Raw genomic sequence first — 20,572 nt, 5'->3', positions numbered from 1 at the left:
GACCTGACAGCCTTAGGGTGGTCTTCCCCCAACTTTTGCCTGCCTCCCTCCATTTTTCTGACACTGTTTTTTCTGGTTTTAGGACTCTGCGCACTTTACCAGTGCAAACGTGCTTGTATTCTCTCCCTTAAACACTGTAACATTGGCTCATACACAATTGGAATATTTAATTTACTTGTAAGTCCCTAGTAAAGTGCATTACAGGTGCCCAGGACCTGTAAATTAAATGCTACTAGTGAGCCTGCAGCACTGGTTGTGCCACCAATATAAGCAGCCCCTTAACCATGCCTTGGACCTGCCATTGCACGGCCTGTGTGGCAGTTTCACTGCTACTTCGACTTGGCATTTAAAATTACTTGCCAAGCATTAAGTTCCCCTTTTATTACATATAAGTCACCCCTAAGGTAGGCCCTAGGTGACCCATAGGGCAGGGTGCTATGTAAGTAAAAGGCAGAACATGTACTTATGAGTTTTGCCATGTCCTGGTAGTGACAAATCTCCCAAAGTCGTTTTTCACTACTGTGAAGCCTGCCCCTCTTATAGGCCAGCATTAGAGATTCTGTTATGTAATTTTAAGTGGTAATTCCTGATCTAGGAGGCGTAGCCTTGTCATGTTTGATATGGCTGGAATGGTAGTGATAAATCATACTTACTGGTGAAGTTGGATTTTACATTACTATTTTAGAAATGCCGCTTTTAGAAAGTAAGCATTTCTCTGCCCTTACTGCTCTCTGTGCTGTACAGCCTGTCTCCAATCCACGTCTGGTCTGTGCTGGTCGACAGTTCCCCGTGTGCATTCCACCCAGACAGCCATAAACACAGGACACTCAGCTGCATCTGCACTCGTCTGCATACAGATGGGCCCTCCTCAGCAGGAAAGGTGGAGAGGCTCTCACATTTCAAAAGCCAGTGGCCACCTCTGACACAAAGGACTGATAATGCCCCACAGGGCTGCTGCCAGACAGGGCTGGGTTGAAAGAGGAACTTGAGCACTTCAAAACCACTCCTTGAAGTTTCCTCCACTTCAAAGCCACTTTGGGTATATATCCTGGGTCTGTGACCCCACCAAATCAGACACTTCTGGACCTACAACTGGACTGTTGTTAAAGGGACTGCCTGGCTGCCCAAAGGACTCATCTGGACTGCTTCGCTGGTGGAAGGACTGCTCTCCTGCTTGTCGCTTTGCTGCCTGCTGGCACCTAACTCTGCTAAAAGGACTCTTCCTTCCTCCACAAGTGCCCTCCAAGGTCTTGGATTGAGCTTGCCTCCTGATTTAAAGTCTCAGGGCCAGCAAAGACTTCGCCAAAGAGAAGAAAATCACGTCTTTTAAAAAATTGATGCAACGCCTGCAGAAATCGACGCAGTGCCTGCTCCTTCCTTCCAGCACATTCTGGATTTTCAATGCATCGTCCCTGGGTGTCAAAATACCCCTGCATCACAGTGAGAAACCAAGGCCGTGCTCCTGGAAATCAAGGCATCACCTTGCCACATGGAAAAAAACAATGCGCCGCTTTTCCCATGCCGGAAAAAACACTGCATAGCTTTACTTCTCAACGCATCTCCTCCCCTGCGGCCCTCTGCACCATCCCAGGTACTATGTGTTAAACGGATACAACCACTGATTTTTAAGGATTGAGACTAATTTAAAACTTTAAAAAGTAATATCTTGACTTGCGCATATTGGATTTTTGTAGATTTGGTCTTATTCAAGTCAGATAAATATTAGCTGTTTTCCTAAACTGGTGTCGAGTATTTTTTGGGGTGTTTTCACTGTGTTATTGTATGAGTTATTGCACAAACACTTTACACATTGACTTCTAAGTTAAGCCTGCCTGCTCTGTGCCAAGCTACCAGAGGGTAAGCACAGGATAATTTGGATTGGATTGTGACTTACCCTGACTAGGATTGTGGTCCCTACTTGGACACGGTGCATACCTCTGCCAACTAGCGACTCAGTTTCTAACAGGCCCTATCACAGTCCTTCGCTTCTGGGAATCTGTGCTACATTCAGAGTGAGGCTTGAAGTCAAGGGTCAGAGTGTCACCTTCTGGGCCACGCTGAGCAAAATAGCTTTGGAAAGCTTTCATTTTCAAATGAAATTAATTGAGCCAAATTTGACCACCCCATCCAGCTATGAGGAGATTTCTCACAAAGCTGCAAAAGACAGAGGGTCTGGGGCAAAGCCAATCACGTGCCAGGCTTCTCCCAACTCCTATACAAACCAATAAAGGGCTTATTTATGAGCCCATAGTGCCACCTTGCGCCGTCCTAGCGTCATTTATTTTTACACTAAGGTGGCGTTAAGAAGGCCTTTCTCCCATGCCGTATTTACAAAGTGCTGCAATGCTTGCATTGTGCCACTTTGTAAACCCTTGAGCCAAATTATGCCTGCGCCAGGCATAATGTATACAAGGGGGGGCATTCCAATGCAGGAGACCTGAAAAAATGCTGCAGTAAAATTTACATTTCACTGCACCATTTTTTCTGTCATTTTTAACACCTGCTCAGAGCAGGCATTAAAATACCCACCCATTTTAATCAATGGGCCTCCAATGCAGTAGCATTAAAAAGTTTGACACTGGTGCAGTAAAGCTCCACAATAGCGTCAAACATTTTGATGCTATTGTCCTAAACACCGCCATGGTGCGCCATGGTGCGCCGTATTGTAAATATGGCGCAACCATGGAGTGCCATTAGGCTGGGCAGGGGTGACACAAAAAAATTGGAGGATCAGGACCGATGCCCCACTTTCTTATAACTGATAACTATGCCCCTAAATATCTCCACTAGACTCGATCCATACTGTGTACTACTGTTGATCGCAACTTTAATAAAGGTGCAGGTCTCCTCTTGAAAGATGAACCCAGAAGGTCGAATTTAAATCAGATCCGTGATCTCAGCACCTCCACCCTGGTTTCAACTTTTCGTCACCCCCCCCGTAAATCACTCAGTCCCACCATCATCCTCGCATAGAACGTTTTCATAAAGAAAATCCATACACTGATCCTCGTTCCACCTTAAACCGTTTATTAAACATTTTTATGAAGTTAAAACAGGCTTTCTCTGCAACCCTTAAGGTAGATATAAGTGTGTGTAGGGAAGTTTGTCAGACGCAATCCCGCCAGCTTTGGGATGGTGGATGGAAAGATGGGCCCGGCTGACCCTCACAGGTTCTCCCCACCTTGCATTTTCCACCACAGAAGGGTTTGTTTCCTATAATCCTAGGGAGGGCTTAGGTTGGGGGGGCAAAGGTGTGAGCCACAGGGCGTAAAGATGGAAGTGGCTTATCGGGCTTCACTACACTCACTTCCTCCCAAGAGACTGGGTAAATGCAACACACTGATGCATGTAGAGCCACGTGGTCAACAGGAGGGTTCTTGACAAAAGAAGCTGCCTCATTTTTTTCTAACCTGTAAACAGAGAGGCTTGGGGTAACTACTTTCCATGGAGAAATGACTGCACTATGTGCTGCATGACACATGCTGGCCACTGCAGGAGCGCTGTTAAATCAAAGTTCTACATAAGGTAAACATCACCTTCAGTACACAAGGTGCACACAAGATGGCGGTGTTACATCAGAATTTCCAAGAGCCTTATTAACATGCAATACAGACATTGGCCACAAGATGTCACCATTGCTTAAAGGTTTGGAACAGCCATAGTCAGTGACCGGCCACAAGGCATGTCTTTTGCTTCTTGCAGTATAAATGATGGCCCCTAGAAGTTACGATGGTACGATCGCTTCATGTTCAGGACCTGATTTAGAGTTTGGCGGGCGGGTTACACCATCACAAACGTGACAGATATCCTGTCTGCTGTATTACGATTCCCATAGGATATAATGGGATCATAATACGGCAGATTGAGTATCTATCACCTTTTGTGACAGAGTAACCCCATTCGCCAAACTCTAAATCAGGATCAGAGGGCCTTATTTACAGTTTGGCAGATGGGCTACTCCATCGCAAACATGAAAGATATACCGTCCGCCATATTATGATGTACAAAGGACATAATGGCATCGTAATACAGTGGACAGGATATGCCTTACGTTTGTGACAGAGTAACCCTATCCGTCAAACTCTAAACCAGGCACATAGTCACTTGCTTTACAGATATTAGCCATCAGATGGAGCTAAAGCGCTAACAACAGAAAGACCCACTGCACTTCCAGTGACCTACAGCTGCCTTCTTAGCCCATTTCCCTGCAATCACACTACAAAGCGGTGAGTGCTCTCAGGGGACATTGTAGTACGGGGGAGAGCGGGTTTGGGGACAGGCAGACAAAAACAGCCACTCAGATGAGCTGACATTACAAGCATGGAGACCTAGAGTTTGATGCATATAAGGCCTGCTTCCCCCCACCTGCTGTTCTTTACTTCCAACCTCACAGGGTCTCCAGCTTTATCCTAGCTTACTCTGCACCGCCTTGTGACCCTCTGCACTTCCCCGCTTTTTCAATACAGAGGCTAAGCGTTGTAGACGCCAGGACGTTGAAACCAGATGTGAGTTTTTGGGTTGCTTGAAAGTTGATTACTTCTGCTGGTGATGCTGTGGTGGATGGCACGGAGGGCGCAGAGAAGACGAGGTGGAGAGGGGGCGCTGGTGCCTTCATTTGGAGGGCAGGGTATAGCTGCCATGCTGGTGCCACTGCATGTCGCGGATGCGGCGCACGGACTGGATCTGGGGGTTGCGGGCCTTCCACTCGTTCCAGTGCCGGTACTCTCCGTTCTGGAACAGGTACTGGTATCCACGGTACCCGGGGTACTGGTAACCCACCCAGCTGGAAGAGAAAGGAAAGAGGAGAGGGTTATTCGACATTTGAAGCTCCCACAACCAGTGTTAGCTGCTGACTTTGGAATGGGGGACCCAGGCTCGAATCCCAGGCTTGTAATCTGCATTGTGTGATTCTTGTCAAATCAGTTAATCTCCCTGTGCCTAAAACTATGACAGTTATTTGAGTGATCTTCACGCTTTTGTAGGTCTGCTCAGAACAACCCACAGAATGTACAGTGCTCACTGTTTCCCAACAAGTTTTGTGTTCCGGAAATACCAATATATTCGCTCTAGGGGCTGCACCTTCAGGAAAGGGGGGTTTACAAGCAAGCACATTCCACTTCTGAGTTCGCCCCAACATGTCTACTGCTGTGTCAGTGGGCACTGTCACAGAGACCTCCCTCCTTGCATCACATGTTTTGGCCTGGTGGTGAGAATTATCCATTAAAGATGTATAATGGTGTTCCCTCTATAGATGAAAAAAAAAAAAAAATTAACCCTTCGAGTAATGAGAAATGGGCTTGCCCTGTACCCAGTACTAAGAAAGAAACTGGCCTGCCCTCTAGTGATGAAAAATTAAATATACAAAAGCCTTCCTCAGCCTCAAGGAGGAACAAAGAGGCTGTCATGCTCTGCCCTCTAGTGGTTGGAAATTAAATCGACAAATGTTTTCTTCAGCCTCAAGCAGGAGCAAAGAGGCTGTTGTCCTCTGCCCCCTTGTGGTGAGAAATTAAATCTACCAATGTTTTGCTCAGACTCTAACAGAAACAGAGTCTGTCATGCTCTGCCCCTTAACGGTGAGAAATGCAGGCAACAGCTATATGGCCTTCCTTCAGCAGCCTGACATTGGACATGTAGGTCTCCTCTATAGTTCTGTTTCTAGGTGAATACAGTCTTTAGTTATACAGTCTAGTGGTGAGAATTGTGAGCTGCTGTGATCTCAACAGCGATCTAGTGCTGAAAGTTGTGAGCCACTCATCTGCCACGCTTTCCTTTCAGTAGTGAAAAATGAAAGTACCCTGCCCTTATAGCGATTAATAATAAGAACTGCTGCTATGCGTGTCCTGCTCTCTATTGCGTAGGAGCAAGCTCTGCAGCATTACCTTTCTCTGCCCTCTTGTGGTGAGAAGTAAGAACTACAGCTTTGTCTTTCCCTGCCCTCTTGTGGTGAGAAGTAAGAACTACAGCTTTGTCTTTCCCCGTCCTCCTGTGGTGAGAAGTAAGAACTACAGCTTTGTATTTTCACACCCTCTTGTGGTGAGAAGTAAGAACTGCAGCTTTGTTTTTCCCTGCCTTCTTGTGGTGAGAAGTAAGAACTGCAGCTTTGTCTTTCCCTGCCTTCTTGTAGTGAGAAGTAAGATCTGCAGCTTTGTCTTTCCCTGCCTTCTTGTGGTGAGAAGTAAGAACTGTAGCTTTGTCTTTCCCTGCCCTCTTGTGGTGAGAAGTAAGATCTGCAGCTTTGTCTTTCCCTGCCCTCTTGTGGTGAGAAGTAAGAACTGCAGCTTTGTCTTTCCCTGCTCTCTTGTGGTAAGAACTGGAAGTGACAGCTGTGTCAGACCTGGAGACCATCTTTACCTTCCAGAGGGGACGCTGATGCTGGCCACTCGGTCAGTGAAGCCGTAGCTGAAGAGACTGGGCACGTCATCGTCCACGATCTCCATCTTGCGTCCCTTGAAGTCGCAGTTCTCATACAGGCTGATCTTGTGCTTATCCGCCTCCTGTGGGGGGGAGAAGCAAAGTCAGATGAGGGGTAGATTAAAAAACAGGTAACAGGGATGGCACCCTGGTTCGGCAGGCAAGGTAAACACTCTTGAAAAGGGGTGCAAAAGAGGAAGACATATACCTTCTATAAATAAGAGTAGAGTAGATCAGATTAGGAGAAACAGCTAGAAATAATGAGCCTAAAGTAGAAGGAGAGAGGGGGAAAAGAAGGAAAGCAAAGAAAAGAGCAAAAGATGGAGAGTGGCAGGAAAGAAAGTAAGGAGGAGGAAATAAATGAATCAGGAAAAGAAAGAAAGAATAGAGGGAGGGTTAAGGAGCAGGAAACAGGGTAAGGAGAGAAAAGAGGGTGAAAGGTAGGAAGTAACAATGGAAGGGAAAAAGAATGAAATTAGGATTAAGGTACGAAATGGCAGTCAGACTAAAACAAGCATTTGCAATGCAAGGGCTCAAGTTTCGGCCGGCTTTAGGGCAGTGTGACTGGTGTGGCCGCACCAGGTTCTGACCTGGATTGTGGGGCGCTGACCTCAGGAGTTACAAAACTTGTGATTTAAAAATCCTTTTGCGTCCAGCCTTCAGGAAGCAATTAAAATGTCAAGTTACCTCTTGTGATTAATTTTCCTGCTTGAGAGAGGTATGGGTTTGTCCAGTGGAAGTTTTGACTCGCCATAAAGTAGCGCAGAGGGTTAATATGCGTGCTGCAAAGAACAGAACTTTACTTTATGTAGATAGGTGAGTGAATTGGTAAAATCAGCCATTACTAGCTCTTAAAAACAAATGAAATGTATGTGCGGGGGGGCTTTGGAGAGATGAAGGGCACTTTTTCTGGGTGGTAGTGAGGGAATCCGATGAGGGGGTCATAGAAGGGGGGTGCTAAAAACGATTTTAGCACCAGGCGCCACGAGCACTAAAGCCTGCCCTGGTTAGAGCTATTAGCATTGGTGTAAATTACTAACTGGACTTTTCTTGCCACATAAATTGAAATTAAAAAGTAAAACAGTTGACAAAAGTGAGCCGATTCAAATTGCCACGGCCGTCATGAGCATGAGGCCGAAGGAGAGACACAGGTCTTGCGTTTGCTCAAGTTAGAGCTATTAGAGTTGTAAATTCCTAACTGGACTTTTCTTGTCACATAAATTGAAATTGAAAAGTAAAACAGTTGACATAAGCAAGCCGATTCAAAGCGCCATGGCTGCCATGAGCATGAAGGAGAGACACAAAAGGAAAAATAAGTTTGCTCGAGGTCAAACGTATCGGCAAACATGCAATAATTCATGTAGAAGAGTTGGTGTCCAAGGCAGTACCAAAACTGTGCCAAGGAGGGACAAACGTAAAGTATTCACCAATGATAACAAAGGATTTTTGAGAGGCAAGCCCATGAATGAGTGATAGTGATAGCCGTGCGGTGGGCGTGGTTAAAAAACTGCAGATAGATTACAACAAGCCAGAGTGCTTGCGCGCTCGACATAAAAAAGAAAGTTGGGTGTGGGAGAAATGAAGGAAGTAAGGTGAGAAGGAAAGTTTTGATGAAACATGTAGCAAAGCCTTAAACCAATCGAGGTCTCCTTACCATTCGTACGGGGTGGAAGGACTGGAGGTACTCGTTTCGGTAGCTGTTGGACCAGGAGTCCCAGCGGGGATACTCGCCCTTCTCCATAATGAACATCTCTCCTTGGAAGTTGGCCTGCTCGTACCCCACCCACCTGCGGGGGGAAGGCATGTGTGAGAGGTAGGAAAGCACAGGGGGCAAGAGATGGGGCAAGGATAGCACAGGGGACAAGAGATGGGGCAGGGAGAAGAGGGGGCAAGAGATGGGGCAGAGAGAAGAGCTCAGGGGGCAAGAGACAGGGCAGGAAGAGCAAAGGGGGCAAGAGATGGAGGAGAAAGAAGAGCACAGGGGGCAAGAGATGGGGCAGAAAGAAGAGCGCAGGGCGCAAGAGATGAGGAAGGGAGGACACATGGGGCAAGAGATGGGGCAGGAGGAGCACAGGGGGCAAGAGTTGGGACGGGAAAAGAGCTCAAAGGGCAAGAGATGAGGCAGGAAGAGCACAGGGGGCAAGAGATGGGAAAGGAAGAGCACAGGGGCAAGAGATGGGGCAGGGAGAAGAGCTCAAGGGGCAAAAGATAGGGCAGGAATAGCACAGGGGGCAAGAGATGGAAGAGAAAGAAGAGCACAGGGGGCAAGAGATGGGGCAGAAAGAAGAGCGCAGGGCGCAAGAGATGAGGAAGGGAGGACACATGGGGCAAAAGATGGGGCAGGAAGAGCACAGGGGGCAAGAGTTGGGGTGGGGTGAAGAGCTCAGGGGGCAAGAGATGGGAAAGGAAGAGCACGGGGGCAAGGGATGGGGCAGGGAGAAGAGCTCAGGAGGCAAGAGATGGGTCAGGTAGAGCACAGGGGGCAAGAGGTGGGACAGGGAGAAGAGCTCAGGAGGCAAGAGGTGGGGCAGAAAGAGCACAAGGGGCAAGAGATGGGGCAGAAAGAAGAGCACAGTGGGCAAGAGATTGGACAGGAAGAGCACAGGGGGCAAGAGATTGGACAGGAAGAGCAGGGCAGGAAGTACAAACGGGGCGAGAGATGGGTCAGGAAGAATACAGGGGTCAAGAGATGGGGTGGGGAGAAGAGGTTAGGGGGCAAGAGATGATGTAGGGAGAAGAGCACAAGGGGCAAGAGATGGGGCGCAGGAGAGAGCAAAGGGGGCAAGAGGTGGGGCAGGAAGAGCACAGGGGGGCAAAAGATTGGACAGGAAGAACAGGGCAGGAAGTACACAAGGGGCAAGAGATGGGGCAGGAGGAAGAGCTCAGGTGGAAAGAGGTGGGGCAGGAAGTACACAAGGAGCAAGAGACAGGGCAGGAAGGAGAGCACAGGGGGCAAGAGATGGGGTGCAGGAAGAGCACAGGGGGCAAGAGATGGGCTGCAGGAAGAGCACAGGGGGCAAGAGATATGGCAGGAAGTACACAGGGGGCAAGAGACAGGGCAGGAAGGAGAGCACAGGGGGCAAGAGATGGGGCGCAGGAAAAGCACAGGGGGCAAGGGATGGGAGCAGTCACTCTCCCAGGCATTTACTGACTGACTCACAAAAGCTGCCCCTCTCCCAGACACTCACTCATTGACTCACAAATTTAGTCACTCAATCAGAAACTCGCTTTTTGACTTACAAGTGAGCTCTGGGCCTGGTTTAGATATTGGTGGACAAGTTACTCTGTCACAACAGTGATGGATGTCCCTTCTGTCAAAATCTAAATATTGCTCTAAGTCACTTTAGCTGACACTCCCCTCGTAACAAACTTATTGCCTGATTTAGAGTTTAGCAGATGAAGGGAATCTAACAAAAAACTTGTGGATGTCCCTCTGTCCTCTTTAGAGTGAATACGTGTCTCTGCTCTTTATACAGAGGGAATGAGCTAACTGCAGCTTTTTTTGACAGATGTCCCTCAACCCCTAAACTCTAAATCCACCCTTAGTTACCAAATCACATTCTGGCACACTCATTCACGGCGTCAGACTGTCGCTCACACACTCAGTCCCTCAAATCTTCTCTTATCCGCGGAGTCACTCGTTGACACCCTCACTCGCTCACTCGTGCACGTGTACTCACGGGCCGCTCTCCACGCGCACGGAGCGGACACGCTCGAAGCCCTTGTCGAAGACGCACGGACACTCCCCGGACAGCTCGAAGCACCGGCCCTGGAAGTTCTCCTGCTCGTAGACGGTCATCTGTGGGGCAGAGGAGTGATGGATGAATGGATGCATGAACAAGAATGAAAAAGTACTGAATGCACAGATGGATGAATGGATGAGAACCCTTCTAAGGCTCACTCTCTTAGGGCCGCTGCACCCAGGGTAATGTGACCTCGGCGATGAGGTAGATTAGAGGTTGGAACCGTGAGAGGATTGTCTCGACTTGATGAGTGTTTATCCCTCATATAGTGTGACTATCAGCAGCTGCAGATCAGGAGGGATCTACTCAGATCCCTTAAGTGTAACCTGCAGGAAGTCCAGAGCTGGTATGAGCTGCAGGAATGCCCAGATCTGGTGTGAGCTGCAGGAATGTCCGGAGCTGCTGTGAGCTGCAGGAATGTTCTGATCTATTGTGAACTGCAGGAATGCCCTCGCCTAATAAGAGCTGCAAGAATGTCCAGGTCTCGAGTGAGCTGCAGGAAGGTCCAGATATGACGGTAACTGCAGGAATCCTTTGATCTAGTGTGAACTGCCGGAATGCCCTCACTTAGTGTCAGCTGCGGGAATGCCCACATCTGTTGTGAGCTGCAGGAATTTTCAGAGCTGGTGTGAGCTGCAGGAATGTTCACAGCTGGTGTGAACTGCAGGAAGGCCCTCACCTAGTGTAAGCTGCAGGAATGCCGAGATCTGGTGTGAGCCGCAGGAACGCCCTCACCTATTGTGAGCTGCAGGAATGCCCGGATCTGGAGTGAGCTGCAGGAATGCCCGGATCTTGAGTGAGCCGCAGGAATGCCCAGATCTGGAGTGAGCCGCAGGAATACCCGGATCTGGAGTGAGCCGCAGGAATGCCCAGATCTGGTGTGAGCTGCAGGAATACTCGGATCTGGAGTGAGCCGCAGGAATGCCCGGATCTGGAGTGAGCTGCAGGAATGCCACGGTCTGGTGAGATCCGCTTGTGTGCCCAGATCTGGAGTGAGCTGCAGGAATGCCCAGATCTGGAGTGAGCTGCAGGAATACTCGGATCTGGAGTGAGCCGCAGGAATGCCCAGATCTGGTGTGAGCTGCAGGAATACCCGGTTCTGGAGTGAGCTGCAGGAATACTCGGATCTGGAGTGAGCTGCAGGAATACTCGGATCTGGAGTGAGCTGCAGGAATACCCGGATCTGGAGTGAGCCGCAGGAATACCCGGATCTGGAGTGAGCCGCAGGAATACCCGGATCTGGAGTGAGCTGCAGGAATACTCGGATCTGGAGTGAGCTGCAGGAATACCCGGATCTGGAGTGAGCTGCAGGAATACTCGGATCTGGAGTGAGCTGCAGGAATGCCACGGTCTGGTGAGATCCGCTTGTGGGCCCAGATCTGGTGTGAGCTGTAAGAAAGCTCTGGTCTGGTGAGAGCAGCCTACATGGCTCTGGTTTGCAGTTAGTGGATTTCAATGTAGGAATCTGTTGTGAGCCGCCTGCCTGTCCTGAGCTGCAGTGTGCTGTATGTGTCGTCATTCGTTGTGAGATGCCTGCATCTTCTGGTCCGATGTGAGCTGCCTGCATGTCCTGTTGTGAGAGTTACATACCCTGATAAGTTCTGTGCTGCATCTCTCCATCTGCATTTAATGCCTCCATGTTCTGGTCTAATGTGGGGCTCTGTGCAGCAGCTCTCAGGGGAGCAGGGGCTCTGTGCAGCAGCTCTCAGGGGAGCAGGGGCTCTGTGCAGCAGCTCTCAGGGGTGCAGGGGCTCTGTGCAGCAGGTATCAGGTGCTCTTTGTTTCAGGTCTCAGGGGTGCAGGGGCTCTTGGCTTCAGGTCTCAGGGGTGAACGGGCTCTTGGCTTCAGGTCTCAGGGGAGCATGGACTCTCAGCATCAGCTCTCAGGGGAGCAGGAGCTCTGTGCAGCAGCTCTCAGGGGAGCGGGGACTCTCAGCATCAGCTCTCAGGGGAGCAGGGGCTCTGTGCAGCAGCTCTCAGGGGGCAGAGGCTCTGTGCAGCAGCTCTCAGGGGAGCAGGGGCTCTGTGCAGCACCTCTCAGGGGAGCAGGGGCTCTGTGCAGCAGGTATCAGGTGCTCTTGGCTTCAGGTCTCAGGGGTGAACGGGCTCTTGGCTTCAGGTCTCAGGGGTGCAGGGGCTCTGTGCAGCAGCTCTCAGGGGAGCAGGGGCTCTGTGCAGCAGCTCTCAGGGGGCAGAGGCTCTGTGCAGCAGCTCTCAGGGGAGCAGGGGCTCTGTGCAGCAGCTCTCAGGGGAGCAGGGGCTCTGTGTAGCAGCTCTCAGGGGAGCAAGGGCTCTGTGCAGCAGCTCAGGGGGCAGGGGCGCTGTGCAGCAGGTATCACGTGCTCTTGGCTTCAGGTCTCAGGGGTGCACGGGCTCTGTGCAGCAGGCATCAGGTGCTCTTTGTTTCAGGTCTCAGGGGAGCAGGGGCTCTGTGCAGCAGCTCTCAGGGGAGCAGGGGCTCTGTGCAGCAGCTCTCAGGGGAGCAGGGGCTCTGTGCAGCAGCTCTCAGGGAAGCAGGGGGTCTGTGCAGCAGCTCTCAGGGGAGCAGGGGCTCTGTGCAGCAGCTCTCAGGGGAGCAGGGGCTCCAGCAGCTCTCAGGGGAGCAGGGGCTCTGTGCAGCAGCTCTCAGGGGAGCAGGGGCTCTTTGCAGCATATCCAGGGGAGCGGGGGCTCTGTGCAGCAGGTATCAGGTGCTCTTTGTTTCAGGTCTCAGGGGTGCAGGGGCTCTTGGCTTCAGGTCTCAGGGGAGCAGGGGCTCTGTGCAGCAGGTCTCAGGGGAGCAGGGGCTCTTTGTTTCAGGTCTCAGGGGTGCAGGGGCTCTGTGCAGCAGGTATCAGGTGCTCTTTGTTTCAGCTCTCAGGGGAGCAGGGGCTCTTGGCTTCAGCTCTCAGGGGAGCAGGGCCTCTGTGTAGCAGGTATCAGGTGCTCTTGGCTTCAGGTCTCAGGGGTGCAGGGGCGCTGTGCAGCAGCTCTCAGGGGAGCAGGGGCTCTTGGCTTCAGCTCTCAGGGGAGCAGGGGCTCTGTGCAGCAGGTATCAGGTGCTCTTTGTTTCAGGTCTCAGGGGTGCACGGGCTCTTGGCTTCAGCTCTCAGGGGAGCAGGGGCTCTGTGCAGCAGCTCTCAGGGGAGCAGGGGCTCTGTGCAGCAGGTATCAGGTGCTCTTGGCTTCAGGTCTCAGGGGTGCAGGGGCTCTTGGCTTCAGGTCTCGGGGGAGCAGGGGCTCTGTGTAGCAGCTCTCAGGGGAGCAGGGGCTCTGTGCAACAGGTATCAGGTGCTCTTTGTTTCAGGTCTCAGGGGTGCAGGGGCTCTTGGCTTCAGCTCTCAGGGGAGCAGGGGCTCTTGGCTTCAGCTCTCAGGGGAGCAGGGGCTCTTGGCTTCAGGTCTCAGGGGTGCAGGGGCTCTTGGCTTCAGCTCTCAGGGGAGCAGGGGCTCTGTGCAGCAGGTATCAGGTGCTCTTTGTTTCAGGTCTCAGGAGTGCACGGGCTCGTGGCTTCAGCTCTCAGGGGAGCAGGGGCTCTTGGCTTCAGGTCTCAGGGGAGCAGGGGCTCTGTGTAGCAGCTCTCAGGGGAGCAGGGGCTCTGTGTAGCAGCTCTCAGGGGAGCAGGGGCTCTGTGTAGCAGCTGTCAGGGGAGCAGGGGCTCTGTGCAGCAGGCATCAGGTGCTCTTTGTAGCAGCTCTCAGGGGAGCAGGGGCTCGGCTTCAGCTCTCAGGGGAGCAGGGGCTCTTGGCTTCAGGTCTCAGGGGAGCAGGGGCTCTGTGTACCAGCTCTCAGGGGAGCAGGGGCTCTGTGCAGCAGCTCTCAGGGAAGCAGGGGGTCTGTGCAGCAGCTCTCAGGGGAGCAGGGGCTCTGTGCAGCAGCTCTCAGGGGAGCAGGGGCTCCAGCAGCTCTCAGGGGAGCAGGGGCTCTGTGCAGCAGCTCTCAGGGGAGCAGGGGCTCCTTGCAACATATCCAGGGGAGCGGGGGCTCTGTGCAGCAGGTATCAGGTGCTCTTTGTTTCAGGTCTCAGGGGTGCAGGGGCTCTTGGCTTCAGGTCTCAGGGGAGCAGGGGCTCTGTGCAGCAGGTCTCAGGGGAGCAGGGGCTCTTTGTTTCAGGTCTCAGGGGTGCAGGTGCTCTGTGCAGCAGGTATCAGGTGCTCTTTGTTTCAGCTCTCAGGGGAGCAGGGGCGCTGTGTAGCAGCTCTCAGGGGAGCAGGGGCTCTTTGTTTCAGGTCTCAGGGGTGCAGGGGCTCTTGGCTTCAGCTCTCAGGGGAGCAGGGCCTCTGTGTAGCAGGTATCAGGTGCTCTTGGCTTCAGGTCTCAGGGGTGCAGGGGCGCTGTGCAGCAGCTCTCAGGGGAGCAGGGGCTCTTGGCTTCAGCTCTCAAGGGAGCAGGGGCTCTGTGCAGCAGGTATCAGGTGCTCTTTGTTTCAGGTCTCAGGGGTGCACGGGCTCTTGGCTTCAGCTCTCAGGGGAGCATGGGCTCTGTGCAGCAGCTCTCAGGGGAGCAGGGGCTCTGTGCTACCTCTCTCAGGGGAGCAGGGGCTCTGTGCAGCAGGTATCAGGTGCTCTTGGCTTCAGGTCTCAGGGGTGCAGGGGCTCTTGGCTTCAGGTCTCAGGGGAGCAGGGGCTCTGTGTAGCAGCTCTCAGGGGAGCAGGGGCTCTGTGCAACAGGTATCAGGTGCTCTTTGTTTCAGGTCTCAGGGGTGCAGGGGCTCTTGGCTTCAGCTCTCAGGGGAGCAGGGGCTCTTGGCTTCAGCTCTCAGGGGAGCAGGGGCTCTTGGCTTCAGGTCTCAGGGCTGCAGGGGCTCTTGGCTTCAGCTCTCGGGGGAGCAGGGGCTCTGTGCAGCAGGTATCAGGTGCTCTTTGTTTCAGGTCTCAGGGGTGCAGGGGCTCTTGGCTTCAGGTCTCAGGGGAGCAGGGGCTCTGTGCAGCAGGTCTCAGGGGAGCAGGGGCTCTTTGTTTCAGGTCTCAGGGGTGCAGGGGCTCTGTGCAGCAGGTATCAGGTGCTCTTTGTTTCAGCTCTCAGGGGAGCAGGGGCTCTGTGTAGCAGCTCTCAGGGGAGCAGGGGCTCTCTGTTTCAGGTCTCAGGGGTGCAGGGGCTCTTGGCTTCAGCTCTCAGGGGAGCAGGGCCTCTGTGTAGCAGGTATCAGGTGCTCTTGGCTTCAGGTCTCAGGGGTGCAGGGGCGCTGTGCAGCAGCTCTCAGGGGAGCAGGGGCTCTGTGCAGCAGGTATCAGGTGCTCTTTGTTTCAGGTCTCAGGGGTGCACGGGCTCTTGGCTTCAGCTCTCAGGGGAGCATGGGCTCTGTGCAGCAGCTCTCAGGGGAGCAGGGGCTCTGTGCTACCTCTCTCAGGGGAGCAGGGGCTCTGTGCAGCAGGTATCAGGTGCTCTTGGCTTCAGGTCTCAGGGGTGCAGGGGCTCTTGGCTTCAGGTCTCAGGGGAGCAGGGGCTCTGTGTAGCAGCTCTCAGGGGAGCAGGGGCTCTGTGCAACAGGTATCAGGTGCTCTTTGTTTCAGGTCTCAGGGGTGCAGGGGCTCTTGGCTTCAGCTCTCAGGGGAGCAGGGGCTCTTGGCTTCAGCTCTCAGGGGAGCAGGGGCTCTTGGCTTCAGCTCTCAGGGGAGCAGGGGCTCTTGGCTTCAGGTCTCAGGGGTGCAGGGGCTCTTGGCTTCAGCTCTCGGGGGAGCAGGGGCTCTGTGCAGCAGGTATCAGGTGCTCTTTGTTTCAGGTCTCAGGGGTGCACGGGCTCTTGGCTTCAGCTCTCAGGGGAGCAGGGACTCTTGGCTTCAGGTCTAAGGGGAGCAGGGCCTCTGTGTAGCAGCTCTCAGGGGAGCAGGGCCTCTGTGTAGCAGCTCTCAGGGGAGCAGGGGCTCTGTGCAGCAGCTCTCATGGGACCAGGGGCTCTGTGCAGCAGCTCTCAGGGGAGCAGGGGCTCTGTGCAGCAGCTCTCAGGGGGCAGAGGCTCTGTGTAGCAGCTCTCAGGGGAGCAGGGGCTCTGTGCAGCAGGCATCAGGTGCTCTTTGTAGCAGCTCTCAGGGGGCAGAGGCTCTGTGTAGCAGCTCTCAGGGGAGCAGGGGCTCTGTGCAGCAGGCATCAGGTGCTCTTTGTAGCAGCTCTCAGGGGAGCAGGGGCTCTGTGCAGCAGGCATCAGGTGCTCTTTGTTTCAGGTCTCAGGAGTGCACGGGCTCTTGGCTTCAGCTCTCAGGGGAGCAGGGGCTCTTGGCTTCAGGTCTCAGGGGAGCAAGGGCTCTGTGTAGCAGCTCTCAGGGGAGCAGGGGCTCTGTGCAGCAGGTCTCAGGGGAGCAGGGGCTCTTTGTTTCAGGTCTCAGGGGTGCAGGGGCTCTGTGCAGCAGGTATCAGGTGCTCTTTGTTTCAGCTCTCAGGGGAGCAGGGGCTCTGTGTAGCAGCTCTCAGGGGAGCAGGGGCTCTCTGTTTCAGGTCTCAGGGGTGCAGGGGCTCTTGGCTTCAGCTCTCAGGGGAGCAGGGCCTCTGTGTAGCAGGTATCAGGTGCTCTTGGCTTCAGGTCTCAGGGGTGCAGGGGCGCTGTGCAGCAGCTCTCAGGGGAGCAGGGGCTCTGTGCAGCAGGTATCAGGTGCTCTTTGTTTCAGGTCTCAGGGGTGCACGGGCTCTTGGCTTCAGCTCTCAGGGGAGCATGGGCTCTGTGCAGCAGCTCTCAGGGGAGCAGGGGCTCTGTGCTACCTCTCTCAGGGGAGCAGGGGCTCTGTGCAGCAGGTATCAGGTGCTCTTGGCTTCAGGTCTCAGGGGTGCAGGGGCTCTTGGCTTCAGGTCTCAGGGGAGCAGGGGCTCTGTGTAGCAGCTCTCAGGGGAGCAGGGGCTCTGTGCAACAGGTATCAGGTGCTCTTTGTTTCAGGTCTCAGGGGTGCAGGGGCTCTTGGCTTCAGCTCTCAGGGGAGCAGGGGCTCTTGGCTTCAGCTCTCAGGGGAGCAGGGGCTCTTGGCTTCAGCTCTCAGGGGAGCAGGGGCTCTTGGCTTCAGGTCTCAGGGGTGCAGGGGCTCTTGGCTTCAGCTCTCGGGGGAGCAGGGGCTCTGTGCAGCAGGTATCAGGTGCTCTTTGTTTCAGGTCTCAGGGGTGCACGGGCTCTTGGCTTCAGCTCTCAGGGGAGCAGGGACTCTTGGCTTCAGGTCTAAGGGGAGCAGGGCCTCTGTGTAGCAGCTCTCAGGGGAGCAGGGCCTCTGTGTAGCAGCTCTCAGGGGAGCAGGGGCTCTGTGCAGCAGCTCTCAGGGGACCAGGGGCTCTGTGCAGCAGCTCTCAGGGGAGCAGGGGCTCTGTGCAGCAGCTCTCAGGGGGCAGAGGCTCTGTGTAGCAGCTCTCAGGGGAGCAGGGGCTCTGTGCAGCAGGCATCAGGTGCTCTTTGTAGCAGCTCTCAGGGGGCAGAGGCTCTGTGTAGCAGCTCTCAGGGGAGCAGGGGCTCTGTGCAGCAGGCATCAGGTGCTCTTTGTAGCAGCTCTCAGGGGAGCAGGGGCTCTGTGCAGCAGGCATCAGGTGCTCTTTGTTTCAGGTCTCAGGAGTGCACGGGCTCTTGGCTTCAGCTCTCAGGGGAGCAGGGGCTCTTGGCTTCAGGTCTCAGGGGAGCAAGGGCTCTGTGTAGCAGCTCTCAGGGGAGCAGGGCCTCTGTGTAGCACCTCTCAGGGGAGCAGGGGCTCTGTGTAGCAGCTCTCAGGGGAGCAGGGGCTCTGTGCAGCAGGCATCAGGTGCTCTTTGTAGCAGCTCTCAGGGGAGCAGGGGCTCTGTGTAGCAGCTCTCAGGGGAGCAGGTGCTCTGTGCAGCAGGTATCAGGTGCTCTTTGTAGCAGCTCTCAGGGGAGCAGGGGCTCTTGGCTTCAGCTCTCAGGGGAGCAGGGGCTCTTGGCTTCAGGTCTCAGGGGTGCAGGGGCTCTGTGTAGCAGCTCTCAGGGGAGCAGGGGCTCTGTGCAGCAGGCATCAGGTGCTCTTTATAGCAGCTCTCAGGGGAGCAGGGGCTCTTGGCTTCAGCTCTCAGGGGAGCAGGGGCTCTTGGCTTCAGGTCTCAGGGGAGCAGGGGCTCTGTGTAGCAGCTCTCAGGGGAGCAGGGGCTCTGTGTAGCAGCTATCAGGGGAGCAGGGGCTCTGTGTAGCAGCTCTCAGGGGAGCAGGGGCTCTGTGCAGCAGGTATTAGGTGCTCTTTGTTTCAGGTCTCAGGGGTGCAGGGGCTCTTGGCTTCAGCTCTCAGGGGAGCAGGGGCTCTTGGCTTCAGCTCTCAGGGGAGCAGGGGCTCTTGGCTTCAGCTCTCAGGGGAGCAGGGGCTCTGTGTAGCAGCTCTCAGGGGAGCAGGGGCTCTGTGTAGCAGCTCTCAGGGGAGCAGGGGCTCTGTGCAGCAGGTATCAGGTGCTCTTTGTTTCAGGTCTCAGGGGTGCAGGGGCTCTTGGCTTCAGGTCTCAGGGGTGCAGGGGCTCTTGGCTTCAGCTCTAAGGGGTGCATGCGCTCTAAGATGCGAGCCTCCCCTGGGCCGGGGCTCCTAGTAGCCGGTCTCCGCTGTGGAGGACACAGACCGGACCCTCACCTTGTACAGGACCCCGATGCCGCTCCCGCCCTTGGAGGACTTCTCCATCTTGCCGTCGGTCTGGGAGGTCATTTTACCGTCGGACATTCCTTGTTCTTTCTGTCGACGAGAAAAGCGCATTATTTAAGACCAACCTCAAATATTTAGCAGCGAACTGAACAGATTATTTTACCTTCACACACACCTCGGGCACTGGTCTACCTTGGAAGCATGAAGGACAGGAGTGGCCCTGGCGGGACTCAGAAAAGTCATCCCCAAGCCACTGAGCTACCCACAGGGGACATCTCTGGTGCAAACCCATTCCCCAACACACCGACAGGAGGAGGGCTCCTATAGAGCAGCTCAAACACCGTGCCCTTTCCATCCCAGGCCTCTTTGCTGAGACTGCAATAGGGTCGCCAAAAGCGTGCCTGGTCCTCTTCAAGGGGTGCTTACGCCACCAGTGGCTTGGGGTGTCCTAACGCCCCACACAGTTCTGGGAACAAGTCCCACGTACAGTTTTGAGTTAGAGCGAACCCACGTGAAACAGCAGGGAATTTACCCATTCTGTGCCAACGGAGAGAGGACCTTAGTGCCATGAAGTGCTATTAAGGGGGCACGTGGCACTATATTGGGCACCCGACATTGATAATACATACGTTTATGAAGCAAACCACAGTAAATAAATAAATGGATAAAAAATACACTTAGGTGACAACCCTCCCCCTACCCCAGGACCACGGATGCCCCTCAGGGGGGACCCCACTCACCGCTCGGAGCGCTGAAGGCGGACTAGGAGCCGGAAAGAGAGGTGCCCTGGACCCATCCAGGCGCCCCTTATATGCCCTGGCATCCCTCCCGGGGCTGGGATTAGCGCCTGGTGAATGGAAGTGCCGCCTCAGCGCTAGGTCGCAGAATGGAAACCCTGCGCTCATCAGGCGGCCGGGGCCGCTGATTGGTCGAGGGGAGTCCCCGCCCGTGGGGCACCCTATGGACGTTGTATAGACAGCCGTATCGGCACTATACATTCAGCCAGTCCGGAAGGCTCGGGAAGTGGGGGCGGGGGGTGGTTTGGGAGATAGTGCTTACTAGTGACACAGGAGTCACTGATTCCCACTCCCACTTGTGGGGTCGCAGGCACCTCCACTTCACAGTTTAGTTGTGCGTGTAAATAAAATGTAAATATTGTATTTTCATGTGTACAGCACAACTTTCAGAATGCTACTTCTGAAAGGCGCGCTCCATTATTTAGAAGTAACCTGGCCCCACAAAGTGTGGGTCATATTTGTGAGGGACTTTTGTGACGCAACGGTGGCGCAAACCACTAACTCATTAATGGGGCCACACAAAGCCCCTTTGCGTGCTTTGCATGGCGTTATAGATATGGAGTAAGGTGAGGCAAGGCGAATCGCTGCGTGGCCTTACACTGGTCAAGGAGGCGCGGCATGGGCTATATTTGTAGTAAAGATGCCCAGAGCACCGGTATAAAATGTCAGAGTGCAAATAGTGAGGGTGCCCAGTCCCCGAATCCGCAACAGGACTCTTTAATTCACGCCAGGCACTCCCTTGCCTCTTATCTCACTCTTACAGGTGTCTGCTTTCTCCCTTGGTGATGGATTTTCCATATTTCAATTTATCTCTTATGTGGAGTAACAAGTGCCAGTGCCCCCCACTGGCAACCACCGACTCAAATTAAGCACGGGTTTTGATGAATTCCCAAATTTACTGAAGCTTGTGAACCTAGGGATGCGCCAAAACCTTACGCCTCCCCAACGAGGAAGAATATCACTCTTTCTCCTGGTTTTTGCTCTTTCTGTGTGTGCTGCATTCTGCAGGACACATAGAAAGAGGAAAAAGTCTCCCAGGATTGTTTTTTGTGCAGGAAGATGCCTATTCCTGCACAAAAACAATCCTGCATGCAACACAGGG

General features: G+C 53.8%; 1 protein-coding gene across 1 annotated transcript; it reads right to left on the bottom strand.

Annotated features, from left to right (window-relative positions):
- Nucleotides 1-3,006: 3,006 nt before the first annotated feature.
- Nucleotides 3,007-19,506, bottom strand: LOC138293667 (beta-crystallin B1-like). The gene is made up of 6 exons (XM_069232969.1): nucleotides 19,414-19,506; nucleotides 18,665-18,763; nucleotides 10,092-10,210; nucleotides 8,066-8,198; nucleotides 6,352-6,494; nucleotides 3,007-4,783 (listed from the first exon to the last, which is right to left on the bottom strand). Exons 2-6 carry the CDS (start codon nucleotides 18,749-18,751, stop codon nucleotides 4,612-4,614), a joined length of 654 nt encoding a protein of 217 aa, XP_069089070.1. The 5' UTR covers nucleotides 18,752-18,763; nucleotides 19,414-19,506; the 3' UTR covers nucleotides 3,007-4,611.
- Between the last annotated feature and the right edge of the window lie 1,066 nt (nucleotides 19,507-20,572).

The sequence above is a fragment of the Pleurodeles waltl genome, chromosome 4_2 (assembly GCF_031143425.1).
Source record: "Pleurodeles waltl isolate 20211129_DDA chromosome 4_2, aPleWal1.hap1.20221129, whole genome shotgun sequence".
NCBI lineage: Eukaryota > Metazoa > Chordata > Amphibia > Caudata > Salamandridae > Pleurodeles > Pleurodeles waltl.
This window is presented reverse-complemented; position numbering and strand designations above follow the sequence as displayed.